At 36.5% G+C, this 15,531-nt stretch overlaps 1 protein-coding gene across 3 annotated transcripts in view; it reads left to right on the forward strand.

Annotated features, from left to right (window-relative positions):
• Nucleotides 1–203: 203 nt before the first annotated feature.
• The window catches only part of LOC139814307 (uncharacterized), a 62,117-nt gene continuing 46,789 nt past the window's right edge, over nt 204–15,531 (forward strand). Inside the window, exons 1-2 of one of the 3 annotated variants that reach the window (XM_071780487.1) lie at nt 204–249; nt 1,058–1,126. In XM_071780487.1, the coding sequence (XP_071636588.1) occupies nt 1,120–1,126 (7 nt within the window). In that variant the 5' untranslated portion in view covers nt 204–249; nt 1,058–1,119. Of the gene's footprint in view, nt 250–1,057; nt 1,127–11,181; nt 11,966–15,531 lie in introns of those variants that run through there. The other 2 variants (XM_071780486.1, XM_071780485.1) reach the window with 2 other exon arrangements.

The raw sequence follows: 15,531 nt of genomic DNA on the forward strand, positions 1-15,531 counted from the left end.
TTGTTTTCGCAGCGGGATATTAATATCAGTGTCCCGCGAGAAAATTGTATTCTAACGATGCGTGTCTACGGCGACGTTCGTGGAAGCTTGACGGCTGAATTTTCGCAGCGCGGAAACGTTTCATCGACGTTATCACTTTCATCGGAATTCTTTTTTTTTTAATGTTGCAGATACAACGCGGATATACGATGCACGGCCCACCTCAGCATTGTTGATCGGTGAAGCATGTGGGAGATAGGAGAGAAAAAGGTAACGATGTTTGGACCTTCTCTTTCTGCGCCATACCTGTCCACATATAATTATCATATGAAAGTATAAAGAAAAAATATGGCTAACGTAAATGCGCACATTCTAGATGAAATAAATTCTTACTTTTATTATCCTACTTTATGTATTCAATACATATATTAAGATGTAAGTAATGGAAAAAGTATTTTTATTTAAAAAAAAAAAAAAGAATAAGACCGAGTTATTATGTTCATTTTTTCTTCAATCTTCTTCTTGTTTCAAGCGTTTTAAACTTCTTTTTCTCTTTTCACGTTTCTCAAAATAAATTTTTGTATTAATATAAGAAGTCTGTCGGAGATAAGGCATCTAATTTCATTTTTAGTTGATTAATGTCGCTTTTAATTAACCAAAATTATTACTATTACATTTATAAATTAATTTTGAAATTTTTTTACTATTTTTTATTTTAGTCACGTCACATTGATATATATGGCTTTTGTATCAAGTGTTATTTGTTTCGTAATTAAACAGAAAAATTGCGATTTATCGCGAAATGTTTCGCATTTTTTATACATTGACCCACATATATCATGAGTACGAAGGATTCCTGAGAATGACACAATTTTCCTAAAAAAGAAACGTTGCCTGCAATTTTCTCTGAATAGTTCCATCCGACGATTGTAAACGCACTAAACTCGCACGTGTATAAAATACATGTGCAAATGCGATTCTATCGGCGTAACTGAATTCATTTAGTCGCCGCGAACATCGCATTGTACGTTTCTTTGTAAAGTTTAATCGTTTACGGTTCATGTACATCTGTTTTCAGGGATCTTAACTCAGTCAACTGCCCAGAAGCGAAACGTTTCCCACGGATTGTGCAAAACAATTATGTCAAGTAAGTTTTTTAATATTATTAGAAATATTTGAATATCATTAGTAATTTTTGAATATTATTAAGGATATTTTTGCTTTGGTCACAAATTATTTTATAGTTTTTTTTTTAATATCGGTGTATGCGATACCAATATATTGTTCTTGATAAGAATTTTATGAGAGGTAGAAAGCTTTAACGTTGCAAGCATTCGTTGCAATTTCAATAAACAGTAATATATTTTTAATTGTGCGACAGCGCTATATCTTGAATAATATAGAAATTTTTTTATTAACACATTGCCTTTAGGAGTATCTCCATAAATCTCAATTACATTCTCCAATCGCATGTGCATTTAATTACAAAATTACAACTACTCGATAACAAAATTACTCGATGGACTAATGAAGTGTTGAGAGAAACACTCGCGGGCGGACAGCAGTGCCGCGCTTCGCCTTTAATTATGCCGGGCGCGCGAAATTTACAGGCGCCCGCCCATATATTCGCCCGTGGAGGAGAAACCGCGCGGTAACACGGTTTTCCGCGCGAGAAGAAAGTGTTTTTCACACACGCACTTGCTCACGCACGCGGTTTCCCCGTGGGTGCGTTTCTGCGGTTTACGTGAGCGCGAGATGTGAAATCCGCGGAGTGAATCGAGCGAGCGAGAAATCATTTGAGAGCCCATAGGATCTTTTTTTCCGCTTCAGAATGTGTTTTTAATCGATCGAGTTGAACCGAGGCGAGATTTAACCGAGCGATAGTATTCAACCGCATGTATATTGATGTCATTAGTTTGCCAAGAGTAATTTAACTGTTGCACAAGCGCTCCCCGAATGTTTACTCAAAGTTACCGGCGTTTCCGGAAACGTTCGTGCATTCGAGACCGAGCTGGCTCTTCATTTTCCGCCCATTTACATAAGCGTAATCCTGTCGGACAGTCGAAGCCACAAACGCACTAATTAAGGGGATCCATATAGTGACAGTCGTTACCGACATTTAGTTAAATACATTAAACTTTTAATTGGCTTTACGGAATTACAAAATTCTTTTACAGAATTAAAGTACGCACAAAAATGTAGAGGACTATAGGGTCGATTTTACATAAAAAACGAAAAAAAAATTAAAAATTTGGGCATAGAACTGTCACTGACGACAATATTTGCTTATATAAAAATACTGCAGTTTATAATATACAAAATGAGATACAAGCCCTCTAGGGAAAACATTGAGAACAATATCGTGCAATTACAACTATAAGATAAAAGCCTAGAAAAAAAGTTGCATGCTTTTAACTTTTATATGTGCGAAAGCACATGCAGGTTGATAGGATAAGCAGTATTGCGTGCAGCGAGAGATAACACAGCGATCGGACAAGGACAGATATCTATAGTTAGACAAGGACAGATATAGAGAAAACAGGATTAGAAATGTTGACATTATCGACATCGAGGAAGTTCGGCCTTCGCTATAGGATCCCATAGCCAATATGTTGCTCCACTATTGAGCCATTCAGCGTCGCTGTCAACAATCTCGCTTTTCACATTCGTACAAAAAAAAATCTCGATGATATTGTCATGGGAAATGTACTCTCTCCCGAATGAAAGACGTTAGAAGAATATATTAATCATATGAAAGATACGAAGCCGTAGAATAAAATCGCAGCAATAAATGTGCCAATCAAATGTACGCATTACTCTCGCTTTCATGCGCTAGCATACTATAATGCTGGCCGGTGTCCGACAACCGTTTCATTGTGGCCCATCCCTCGTCAAGTATCACGGATCATGACGAATGAAATTTTTTTTCACGCGAGGCGTGTTCGCGGAACATCTACGGAGTATACCGTATAAAACTCGCATCAGATTACAGTCGACGACTCGATGTTCGGCAGACAAAAACATTGCATTTCGCTTTTGCTGCATCATGTCATAGTCATAGGCGTTCATAGCTTTTTGTTTCTTTTTTTTTCTTTTTGCTGGAGGGACGGAGAAGATTTAAAATAGAGACCGTAAAGAATAAAATAATAAAATTTCTCTGGTAACTTATAATCACTTTATTGTGTAAACTATTAGCTAAATTTTATTATGGTATCTGCATTATCTTTTGTGAAAAATAAAGATTTAGTTTTATTTGATTTTTTACATTTGTTGCCATAATTTTAATAAATCAGAGCATCTTCTTAAAATAAACATGACTCTTTTATAATATGTAAAATCGCTTTTCCAACATTAAGGAAACTTTTTGTATAAGGCATATTTTTATAAAAATGATTTTATATTGAATGGCAAATAAAATCGTACCGTGTATTATTATAGCAATAAAATAACTTCTGTGAATAATCGACATTAATATTAGAACAAAGTTCAGGTATCAACAACGTTAAATTATTTTGCAAACATTATTTCACGTTCAAATATTATTTCGCAGTATACGAAGTAAAAGAATTGTAAAAGAAAAGTAAATTTATATAAGTTATAAGGAGATATGTACACAAATAAGTTTAGTCTAAGAGGAACTCCTAACGTAAGAGAAGCTAAACACTCTTATCCAAACAACTTGTTCATTCAGCGTATTCACTTCATCATTGAAAGTGAATCGATTTATTACGACGATCGTTGAAAGTTACGACGATTGTATGAATTCGTATATCGATGTATGTCATAGGCCGATATTCATAGTCAGATCTTATATATAAGATCGTCTTAAGTTCATCTTTAGATACTCCGCCAATGAAACGAGTCGTACATCTAAAGATATACTTGGGACGATCTTAAATATAAGATCTGTTTATGAATATTGGTCATAGATCGTCCATCCGGGTGCTCTATATCCAATCGACTATCTGGTCCCGTTGTTCTGCGCAATCACTTACGGCATTACGTCATTGATCCGTGCACCTCGTGTATGCCGGCATCGTAGGATCGATACAGAACAGTCACGATCCACATTCACAAAGATCGCTATAGGAAATAAACAGGCCTTAAGCGCGCGCGGGCGTGCATTACGAGCGCTTTTACCTCGCAGTCGCGAGAAGTGAAGCATCGGAAAGAGGTAACAATGTAAATGTAAATTGTGCGCATGTCTTCCCACATATTGCCGATCATGCGTGGAAAGAACTGTGCGAACGGCTGGAAATTAACGGGAGAAGACGTCGGTTCCCGCAGCTGCATCGTGGCGATGCATTTTAATCTGCGCCGCCCAAGTGAGGGGGGTAATTATCGTTGCATTCTTCAAGTATCTCTTGTGTTCTCATTTAGTTGTCATTTAAGTGAACGGAGTTCCCCCGAAGACATTTTATTCACGATCTACATTCCCGCCGTTCGTTCTTTTCAAGCGATACGTTTGTCAAAAAGAAACAAACTTCAAAAACATTCTAAATAAAATAATATAAAATAATGAATATATAATTAATGGCTTCTCTTCATGCTAAAACTTGTCGATTTGACTGAAAATTCGTTATCCTGTCTTCCCATCGATTTGCATAATCAAAGCTCTACTGTACTGTGCGCTTGTTACATAATATAACGCACATTCAATGTGAACAGGGACACGCAATTGACATGTCGTTATTTTGCGTTAAATGGCAAAAAATAGGGAGTGAAAGATTTATTTGGCTCGTGAAACAGGCAAATTCCATGTTTGTTATAGTCGTTTGTCGCTCAGTTAACCGAGATTACGACACTCGTGTCTCTCTTTGTTCTTACCTCAATCTGCATGCCTGACCGGAGATCGATTTAACACGGTTTGTCGTTTCTGTACACAAGAAATGTCTCCGGAAAGTGAACAAAACTTTTATCACGCAAACGAACGCCAGGAATACACACAACCAGAAGTATTTCTCTCGTATAGATGAAGGTCGTGGCACACTAAAATTATCGGTATGCGAATCTTGCGATTTTTTCCAGGAAACTATTTATCTTGAGCAACGAGATTATTGCGCTAGTATTAGTTATAATAGTTATATTACACTAGTTATATTAAACTACCTTATTTATTAATGAATTAAAGATTAAAATATTTAATTACAAGGAATTTTTAAAAAGTCTTTAATATCAATATACACACGAGTAAGTTATTGAAACTTATGCGAAATTCTACACTTATCTTAATGATAAGACGGCTGACTAATCTTACTATTAATTAATTAATTCTTTATTGATCTTGGTGTTTAATTATTGAGCTTCTTATATGATTGACATCAAAGGTTTAAAAGAATTATTTTGAATAAAAATGCCTCTTATGCGAAGATTCGATATAGAACTCGAAAGTAGCACAGAAAGCGATTACTCAGCATTCACGCAAATCTCGAATATATATCGCAGTATTTCTTAACGGTACCATGTCGCGTCGATGCTCGAAAATCGGTATTCAGTTCCGCTAAGCTCCGACCGCGTATAATTTAAAACTACCAATTTTTAAAGCTAGCTTTATATCAGCTAGCTCTCATATAATTATAGCGATTAATTGGCATGCCTCGTTAAGCAGCGTGCCTGTTATTTAACAGGTTTCCATTGTCCTCTAAACAAAGCGGTTTTTTATCGTTTCGAGCAATAAAGTCCACGCTTGTAAATGAGGATAATTATCCTAATGGCATCCTTTGATATTTCAACGATTCGTTTATAGCGAGTTTTTCCTCGCAAATCAATGACTTCTCGTACAAAAATATTCAAGTAGCAAAATACCAGTATAATAGCAATGCTGCGTCTATGTCCGTGTACACACAAAATTACATTTGTAGCTATATCACTCTCTAGCAGCTCTAATTATAACAATCATGGTCGATAATCATCTCTTATCTTGGTCAGAGTCGTGTTAGTTATAAGGCATATAGCTGCAACTTATAGCTGCACATTAATTACAATTCTAATTAGTGCAGTAAAAAAGATTTATATAGCGCATTTCTCACATTAATTATATTTTTTGCATTCTCTGCACTTCCTCCACGGTTAAAGAAACATTAATTTCGAGTTTGTCAACAGATGAAAAGAAGTGTAAGCGATCTGAAACATCTTACCTTTTTTATATATGTACTCCATTAAATGCTGATTGACTTAATAACTTTGTTATTAAGATAAATTTAACTTTTTTAAATAAATAAATAAATAATTTATTTAGTTATTAAGTTAAAAACAATTAGATACTTAAAATGCATTATCACGGATTTGACTAAAATATTTTTTTGTTTATGAATAATAATATTTTACTGTTTGATAAAATCTCGTGATTCACACTTCACTTTCTGTTCATAAAAAACAATCATAAATTTAATGCAAATCATGCGTCCCTTTGGGGCAAAACAGTTCTCCTCACCACGCGAATGTCACTCCAAAGCTATAGCAATTAAACGCGCTATGATAAAAAAAAAAGGAAAGACGTTGCTTATTGCTAAACTTTCACGCGAACAAAAACTTAGCGTGCCTATAAACCGAAGCGAGGCGGCGAAACACTTTTTCACGAAATTCGGATCAGTGAAAGTACTAATTGATTCGTAGTGCTGCTACGTATCCGTGTACATTTGACTTAACTACTCACTTTTATATTATCGTAGTTCGTAAGAACGAAATCGGCGCAGTGATTTTTCCGAATACGCTTTCGTGATTTCTTCGACTGTTCTTCAATTCCTTCATTTATAGCGGATTATTATGTCTTTCGAGAAAAATTCTTATATGATACGAAAACTACGCTTTTTGTTATTATCGTAACCGTTATCCCGATAGAATAATATCCGTGATAAGATTAAGATGATTATAACTGACTTTAAATTCATATGTTACATAACTCAATGTGTGTATTACACACATGTCTTCGCTTAATAAGTGCGCTTAAAAACATGTACTTTACTTCTACAACTACTTTACTTTAGTACTATTAATCTGAGTAAATTGCAGAAAAATACAGCTAAAAGCTATATTAAATGTAGAAAATAATTAGACTCTATTTTACTGTTTGTCACTTTGGCTTTCGGGCCAATGCAGACCTTTTAATTACAATACTTACATGGGTAATTAAGACCGCCGTTGACATATAAGGCAACATTTTTCCGCCTCCCTCTTCTTAATATACGATATATTATAATATAGAATTGAAAAATTTCTATTTTTGAATCTCCGCTCATGTTTATCGCTTGGTAAAAGTTGTAACTTTCTGTTTATTCAATTGCATAAACACAAAGTTATTTATTTTTATGCAGACAAGAAAAATTGAAATGCCCTATTTTCACGTTACATAGACACGAATAGAAGTGCTTTTCCTTTCGACGGGTTTATTTATGAATATATGCATGTATTACGTGCACGCACGTAAGGAACGATTCGTTCGCATGGATAAGGAACACATTCAAATTCGAAGCAAAAACTATCCGCTCTCCTGATAAACAAATCCAGCATTGAAGCAGTGCTTCTCAAACCATCTAATTTATGTCATCAATTCTTGATGCGTATGCATAATAAATTCCAACTTTCTTGCGTTTCGATGATATTAGCAAATCGTCTAGACTCTAGACCATTATATATTAAACGGTTTTATACCTTTTTATTAACAAACTGAAATCACACTCAGCCTGATGCTTCAAATTTTTCTATCTCACGTTTTTACTTCTTTTTTGTTTTACTCTTTAATATATTTATTATATTTTTAGGGTGATTTAAAATAGAGTGCTTTAGCACTGTAGTCTATTTAAGAAATATGATTTCTTCTTTCCTTTCCTCTAACAATTGGCTGAGATCAGCAACCGCTTTGAAAAGCACTGCTATAGACGACGTCCTTGCACGGCAAGATATGCGTGACAAAAATCGGGAAAGCAATCGAGGCTTATCGAGCAGCGCCGCTCGATTCCGTTCACCCGTTCGCGCGACACCTTCGTGCGACCGACAAACGAAACCCGGCACTTTTCAGAGTCGGCCGAATGACCGGCTAAAAAGTACGAACGACAGGCTAAAACCCCAACGAGGCAATCTACATCGTTCCGCTCGGAACGTTAATGAATTCCCTTTCAATTTCTATCAGGAATCACGGATACCGGTGAAGCGGAGCAACGAGGCGGCGGTGGTAACGGACAGGCGGAAACCGCACGATCTCGAGAATCCTCACAAGGAGAAAGAGACCAGTGCGAAGGCATTAGAATGCGTCGCGTGCCGGTGCAAAACACATTTCACTGATACGCTCGGCGTAAGATGCGCGATCGAATCGATCGCTTTCGTCTCGGTAGAGGCACAAGTCTGTCACTGAGCAGCGTACTTTTCTCGCCGTTACTTCCCGTTTCTAGTAATGCTTGCCAAAATTTGTCGTACATACGTCAAGCCAGAGAAGCTATAACGCTCTTTTAATAAAATAGGTTTTTAACTCATTCAGGTGTCCTTTGTGTACATAACAGAAGCTTTTTTCAATGTTCTCGACCTAAATGTGTCTATGGAAAGTACATATCCCTTTTTTATGAACTCGCTTTTTTACGATGATTACTGTGATGGACAGCTCTATCTTCTTATACCTGTTGTCTATCTTCTCACGTCTTGCGAACAAAACATTAAATAGATTAAAGACGTAAAACTCGATACGGAAAAGAGTGATGTATTAACAACATCAGCTGACAGCAGTCTAATTGAAAATAATCTTGTTAATTCATAGTATTAATACAAATAACATTTTATTAGAACAAGAGCTTGATGTATTTGTTTTATTAATATTGTTATTGAATTGACAATATTATTGTTATAATAACAGCTATAACATCACTTTTTTCTCTATGCACTGCCGATTGTATAAGCGACTCGATCGAGCCGTTATCTATAGCGAATCTTTGACCGAATCGTCGCGTCGGCTTTCTCGCGCGGTCGCGCACCCGTCTTTTCCTATTTCCCGTCAACGACGACGTCGCGGTAGACGGGCCACCCGGGGGAAAGTGTTCCAGTATGTGTGACGGTTTTGCTGCTCGAGATCACGCCAATGAATACACAACATCGTCACACCTGTCCCGCCATGACGAATCCTTTCGACACGCTCGGGCCCACGGACAAGCGTGGCGAGCTTCCGCGTTGCGCGAGCGACTCATCGTCGATGCTTAATAAGATCTGAAGGACGATGAACAATTGAGATTGTTACCGAAGTACAGTGCAGTCGTATTTTGCCTGGCGAGTGCGAACAGCTGATTAAAAACATTAATCGATTACGAAGGCGTACACTACGATCGCCGTGTCTCTATTGTAATTAGCCTCGCATGAACAAAAGTGACTCTTGTAATCTCGCGTAATCGTTATTGATCGATCAATCAATTAAACAGCATTGTATTATTAATTGCCGATAGCGTGACAGTATAAATTATTCAAGGAAACAAGTTTTGAAAAAAGAATAGTTTTTTCGGAACTATTCGGAAAATGTTTATGCAACATTATTTCAGTAAATTTAAAAAAAAACGATTAAAATGACAATGAAATATTTGAAACTAGTTCTTTTGGGAAACAAAAACAATAATGAATATTTTAACTATGAGGGTAACTATGAATGTAATTTTGAGTAGTAACTTTACGCTTATTATTATCGTTATATTATTATTTTTTTTTATTATGTTATTCTATTATCAAATAATGGTGCGTTTTATATAAATAATATAAAAGATAGATAACTATTATTATTTTTAATATTAAAATAGCATCAATACGAAATCAATGGCATCACAATCTGCTTAAGAAAGCGTCGATGCGATACTCAAGTTGGTCAAGTTGTCTGAAAGAGTGGCGATTTTTTTGCACATCTAGTCGCAAAGACATCACCGCGAGATTAAACGTCGACCGACACTGCCGATCGAAAGTCGGCCGCGATTTTCGCAAGCGCGAAATACCGGCATCGTACTAGCTATAGAAAGGGAAGTGCCAAGGTAAGACAATCTAAGGAGCCAGTGAATCGTTGCTCATTGCCAAGGTACGTCAAGGTACTTGAAGTCGGGGTGTGTCGAGACGATTATAATCGAAATAGTCTTGAACACGCGGATGAAATCGAAAGGTAGGAATAGGAAAGTGCGCAATCCCGATATTGCACAGCATGTGCCGATAGCTGCGCCATATCGCGATCCACGCGTAGTGGAGCACGCGTTCGCCAAACGGTACAGCGGCCGAAAGAGCCTTGGATGGGTTCCACTGCAGCATTTACCAGTGATGTTTATCAGTGTGTCTATTCCGAAATGTTTTATGCTCATTTTTAATAAACAATCTATAACGCTGTTTCGCCTTTTGCAAATTCGTCGATTATCTGATATTTTTATGAACTTTTTGGATATATAAATTAAAACTGAAAATATGAATTTAACTCAAAATAATTCTATTTCTCTAGACTAGGTCCAGAACTGATAAAATAAGCAAAACTTTTTAATCCGATATTCTTTAGATACTCGAAATGAAATATTATAAATAGTTTTGCAATAGTAATTGTCATAATATTATTTTTACCTCTTTTTTTCTCTTTCTCTCCTTGGAAAAATATGATATATATATCGTTCAAACACAAGATAGTGCTCAATACTTTCATTACATTTTCAAAAATATGGTATTATTAGGTAGCTCACATTTGCCTATCTGTATTTTTAGCATTTGTTCACTCTATTATCGTTCGTATGTCGGTGCGGATAGAATTGCAATAGTAACACCGCATGTCATGGATTAGCGAATTGGCGTTCGCCAATTTTCACCTCAATCTTGTTCATACATTAAAATCCCTCATTGGTTTTTCCCATGTAAATACAGTCGTGTTGCGGAAGTCGTGTCTCCACGCTGATCTTTCCTAAGAATAGCCACACAACGCTCATAATTTTGCTCGGTAACGAAACACAGACAAACAGCTGGACAATTTTGCGGTACCCTAGACCAGTTATGCGAAGAGACGCGGAAAGAGAACCGGGAGAGAACCGAGCGGAGTCGGCGGCTGCAACGGCGGCAGCCCGATCTTGGCTTGCTCGCACGCGAACCCCACCTAAAACCCCCTTCACCTTCGTCGACTGCGATCGGCGCGCGCGAGCACGCGAAAGGGGGGAAATTTTCAACGTCACCGTTTCACGAACTCGAGAAGTTCGTTACCGTCGCGCGCGGCGCCCGTCGGACTTGCCCGACAATAGTATTCACCTCCTTGGCAAAATCGGGAGACTTCGCCATCTACTACCTTGCCTACTTCACCACCCGATCTCCATCTGCCACCTTTCCCTCTGTCTCTCTCTCTCTCTTTCTCTTTACCCGAGACCGCGTCCGCTACCACCGCCGCCGTTGCCGATCTGAAAAGGAGGTGAACGCGCGCGAGAGAGTACCATTGGGCAAAGAATTGGGGCAGGAGCCAATGGTAAGGAGCGCGAGGTGGAGCGATAGGTTTTAAATAGATGTGCAGGATCCGTGCGTGGATACGAGAGAAAAAGTTTGCGGTGACCGATACCGCGGTGGCACCGCCTGGGATTGAAATTCGGGTGATAAGAGTGTGGGGAACCCATTGTGCGGCGGGTAGTAGCACTTGCCCGGCACTCACTGTCCGTTCGTTGTGGTGGTAGTTTCCTACTTGAGGGATACATACGGGCCGCGGTGTGAAACGTACCGAGAGGAGTGACGGTCCTCCTGCTGATAGAGCGGCGAGCACAAAGTACGTCTCAGTCGACGCTGAGCTAGCAGTGCGCTCAGCAGGTCTGCTCGAGGCGGTAGAGAATCCTGAGAGAATCGCCTACGATCTCGTTTTACCGTTCTCTCTTTTCTCTAGTTCGGTAAACCCTCGGTAAAAGGGCGACCATGAGGTCCTACGGTTGCTACCGGGCACTCGTCGTGCTCGCGACAGTTCTCGCCCACATGACCGGCACGTTTGCCGCACGCGACAAAAAACAAGTGGCCAACGGCAGGAGCGGTAAGTCATCTTCTCCGCTCTGGTTCTCTCTCTTTCTCTCTTTCTCTTCCTGTCTCGTGCTTTCGCTACTTACCCATCTTCTTCTCTTTTGCCTTACTGACCCCTCCACCTTCATCCACGTTCGCGCGCCGCTCGTTACGCATCCTTCGTCTCACCGTCTACTTCTTCCTCTTCTTCGTACGACGTGCTGTCGAATCTATCACGTATCTTGACTCCTTTTTTACACTTTACTTTTTCTCAGACATTAAATGTCTTTTATTATATTTCATACATCTTATTCTTTTATTTTTATTTTTCTTACGTTCTTGTTATCTTTCTTTGGTCTTTTAAATGACTGCTCTATATTTTCGTATTCTTTTCATATTCAATTTATTATTTTTTTATTTTTAAAAGTTTTTAATCTAGATTCTTTAACTTTTCTTTCTACTTTTTCCTTTTGCTTATAGTTTTTCTTATTCTCTTTTTTCATCGAGTATTTAATTAAGATACCGTTTGATTTTTTTTTCTTTTGTTTCTTATTCTTTTACTTTTGTTGCGCTTTCTTTTTTTCTGCTTTTTTGTATATTTGTTTTCTTAACAATTAACTTTCTGCTTAAGCCGTGTGTCGTGATCATATCAGACATTCAAGTACTCTCGGTTGCACATCGATAAATAAAGTGAAGTGTTGGATTGTGCAAAATTCGTAGGAAGTTGACGACAAACACGCAAGTGAATCACGGTGCTGTGTCTATTTGAACATTGATTGGCGAGTTGAATATCCCGAGACAGAGTATAATGAAGAATACAATGAAACTAACATAATCCGGCGTATTACAGTGGGCGTATTACATGTGATTTGCTGCATTAAGTTGTACAAAAATAAAAACTGCAAACGATACCCAGGTAGCACATACACGTTTCAGAAATGTTTTATAAGCGTTTTTCCGAAACGTTTTATAATCGATTTCTAGAAACGTTTCTCATAATTAAAAATGTCCTTCGAAATGTCATTCGAAAAACGTTCGCTGGAACGTTTTTTTTCCGATAAAATAACGTTTAAAAAACTATTATAGAAACGTTTTGTTTTAATGATAAAGACATTTTAGATAAAGACATTTAAAATTCCTACTTTTCACGTCTTTTGAACGTGTTTATGACGTCTTTGAGACATGCGTGAGAATGTTCTAGAAGCTTTATGCATATACCATCTATGACGCCTATTCTTTTTCGAAGGAATTCCTGAATTGGTGCACATTCGTGCAATAAGTTAAAGTGAAACGAAATATATTTGTCTCACTCTAACTTAATATTGGATTACTGATGTGCACCAGTTCAGGAAGTTCTTCAAAAAGTTCTTCTTTCAATGGCCACGTTCAGCAGAACGTTTATTTTGCAACTGTTGGAAGTTTTCTAAGCTCAGATTTGTCCGATGACAAATAGATTAAGACCGGTAGGACAAAATTAATTTAAGTAAATAAGTGGATATATGTGCACATGGATAAAATGATTTTTTTTGTGAAATAATTAGTTTAATATAAATTTAAATGTTTCAAAAAAGGCTATTAAAGGTATTATCTGTATATATAGATAAAGCAAATAATAATTTTGAAAGAAAAAATGTTAACTGTAGAAACGTAAAAAATACGTTTCTTAAATCATGGTTTCAAAAACATTTTTGTTCAAACGTTTCTTAATGGTTCTTTACGGTTATGAAACTATGTATACGTTCAAAAAATGTACATGAAACTAATATATGCTACCTGGGTAAAAACTGCAAACGATATCTTAATACATTCGGCTCTCGATACACTATCGATTTGCTTTTTGCACTAGAAAAATACATTTAATATTTTTGGATTGTATTCTTGAAAAAAGTGGCGTGATCGTAAAAAATCTAAAAGTCAATTTTTATCTATAAAATTATTCGACAAAGTATTCCACATACGAAAGGAAATAGTTATAATTTAACTAGTATGAAAAGTATAGGTATATATTATTGTACTTTTTATATATAGTTACGATTCAGTTACTATCTTTTTTTTGTAGCGTTACTTTTACGCAGGAAATCTTGAAATATATCGCAGATCTTGATTCTTAGAGCGTCCTCCGCAATAGCGGTACTTAGACCGAGAATTTGTGGCGCTGGGTTTATGTACATGAAATTTTTAGCGTATACAAAAAATAAATCATTAAAATTTAAAAATTTTAAATTTATAAAAATGTTATATACAATTTATATCACACATTTGTTGCTACAAATCTTAATATCTTTATAATTAAATATGTTTGTGCTTTTTTTATTTTATTTTATTACAAAATGCATATTTTAAAAATAAAGAGAAAATTTGAAAAATTTTGAAAAGTTAAAATTAATGTTTATAAACCTGTTTTAAATAGGTCGAAATAAATGAAATGGATGGATTAGCTGTGATAAATCAAATCTTTGAGGCTACACAGTTTCGCAAAATACAATTATAGTTTATGACTCTTCAGCATCTTAAAGTCTTTATCCATTTTTTTTTATCTCGAAAGAATTCTGCTAGTAAATCTACTGATGTGACAAAACGGAACGTGTGACACGTAATGCTACACCGTTACGTCCATCAGTTTCGCCAAGCTGCTTCTCCTTCACGGTTTAGGTCGGCGAATTATGACGACATGATTTCGAAGTTTAACAGCACTCGACATAGATTCTCGTTGAAAATGGCGCTTCCGCGAAGATTCGGGTCGGTGGTCGATTTTCAAGCAATATGCCTTATCCTTTGTAAAAGCCAATTTAGACGCGTCGTAACTGTAAAATATAACAGACGACCCACGATCACCACCTATGAAAATAATTACTGTGATTACAGTAAGCGTGACTAATCGCTATGCGCAAGTGCCAATTATTTTTCAAACCTACAGACGCTGATGGCTTCTCTTCATATTTCAGCCACGATTAATCCGCATATTATTCCACTCTTCTGATACGCATTTTATGTGAATCCTACACAAAGTTCTACTTTCGGTTTCTAACGCGATCAATCGTAAAGAATTCGACATGTCCTATATAATACAAAACTAGGTAAAACATTGATACTGCAGCCTTGCGTGACAATTGCAATTAACTGATAGAGATTGATGATGACGGAGAATGGTGGAGAGAAAGTAACGAGTTCTTGCGCGCACATCTTTAGTAAGACATGAATTCCAACGTGTTTAATGTAGGGTGAAATGACAACCATTGTATTAATCGAGAAAATAATTTTGTATATTAGACATTTTTAAAAATAAATAGCCGTTTGTTGTAATCGTGATGCTCGCTTAAGAGCACTATGAAAAAAATTATTAGTCTCACCAATCACATTAAATCAAAAATAAAATTATTATTTTATTTCTGTTGAGAAATCAAGAAATAAATGTTGTTAAAAATATTTGAGATCATAGATTAAGATGTTACCAGAAATTAATAGGAATTATTTAAATAAAAACTGTACTCATTATAAGTTGAGCAATTCGATTTTGAGAAAATAATTATCTATATACGCACAATATACGCACGAAATATCATGAAAACTAATAATATTATGATAATACAATATATGATA

This window comes from Temnothorax longispinosus, chromosome 6, assembly GCF_030848805.1.
Source record: "Temnothorax longispinosus isolate EJ_2023e chromosome 6, Tlon_JGU_v1, whole genome shotgun sequence".
Taxonomy (NCBI): Eukaryota; Metazoa; Arthropoda; class Insecta; order Hymenoptera; family Formicidae; genus Temnothorax; species Temnothorax longispinosus.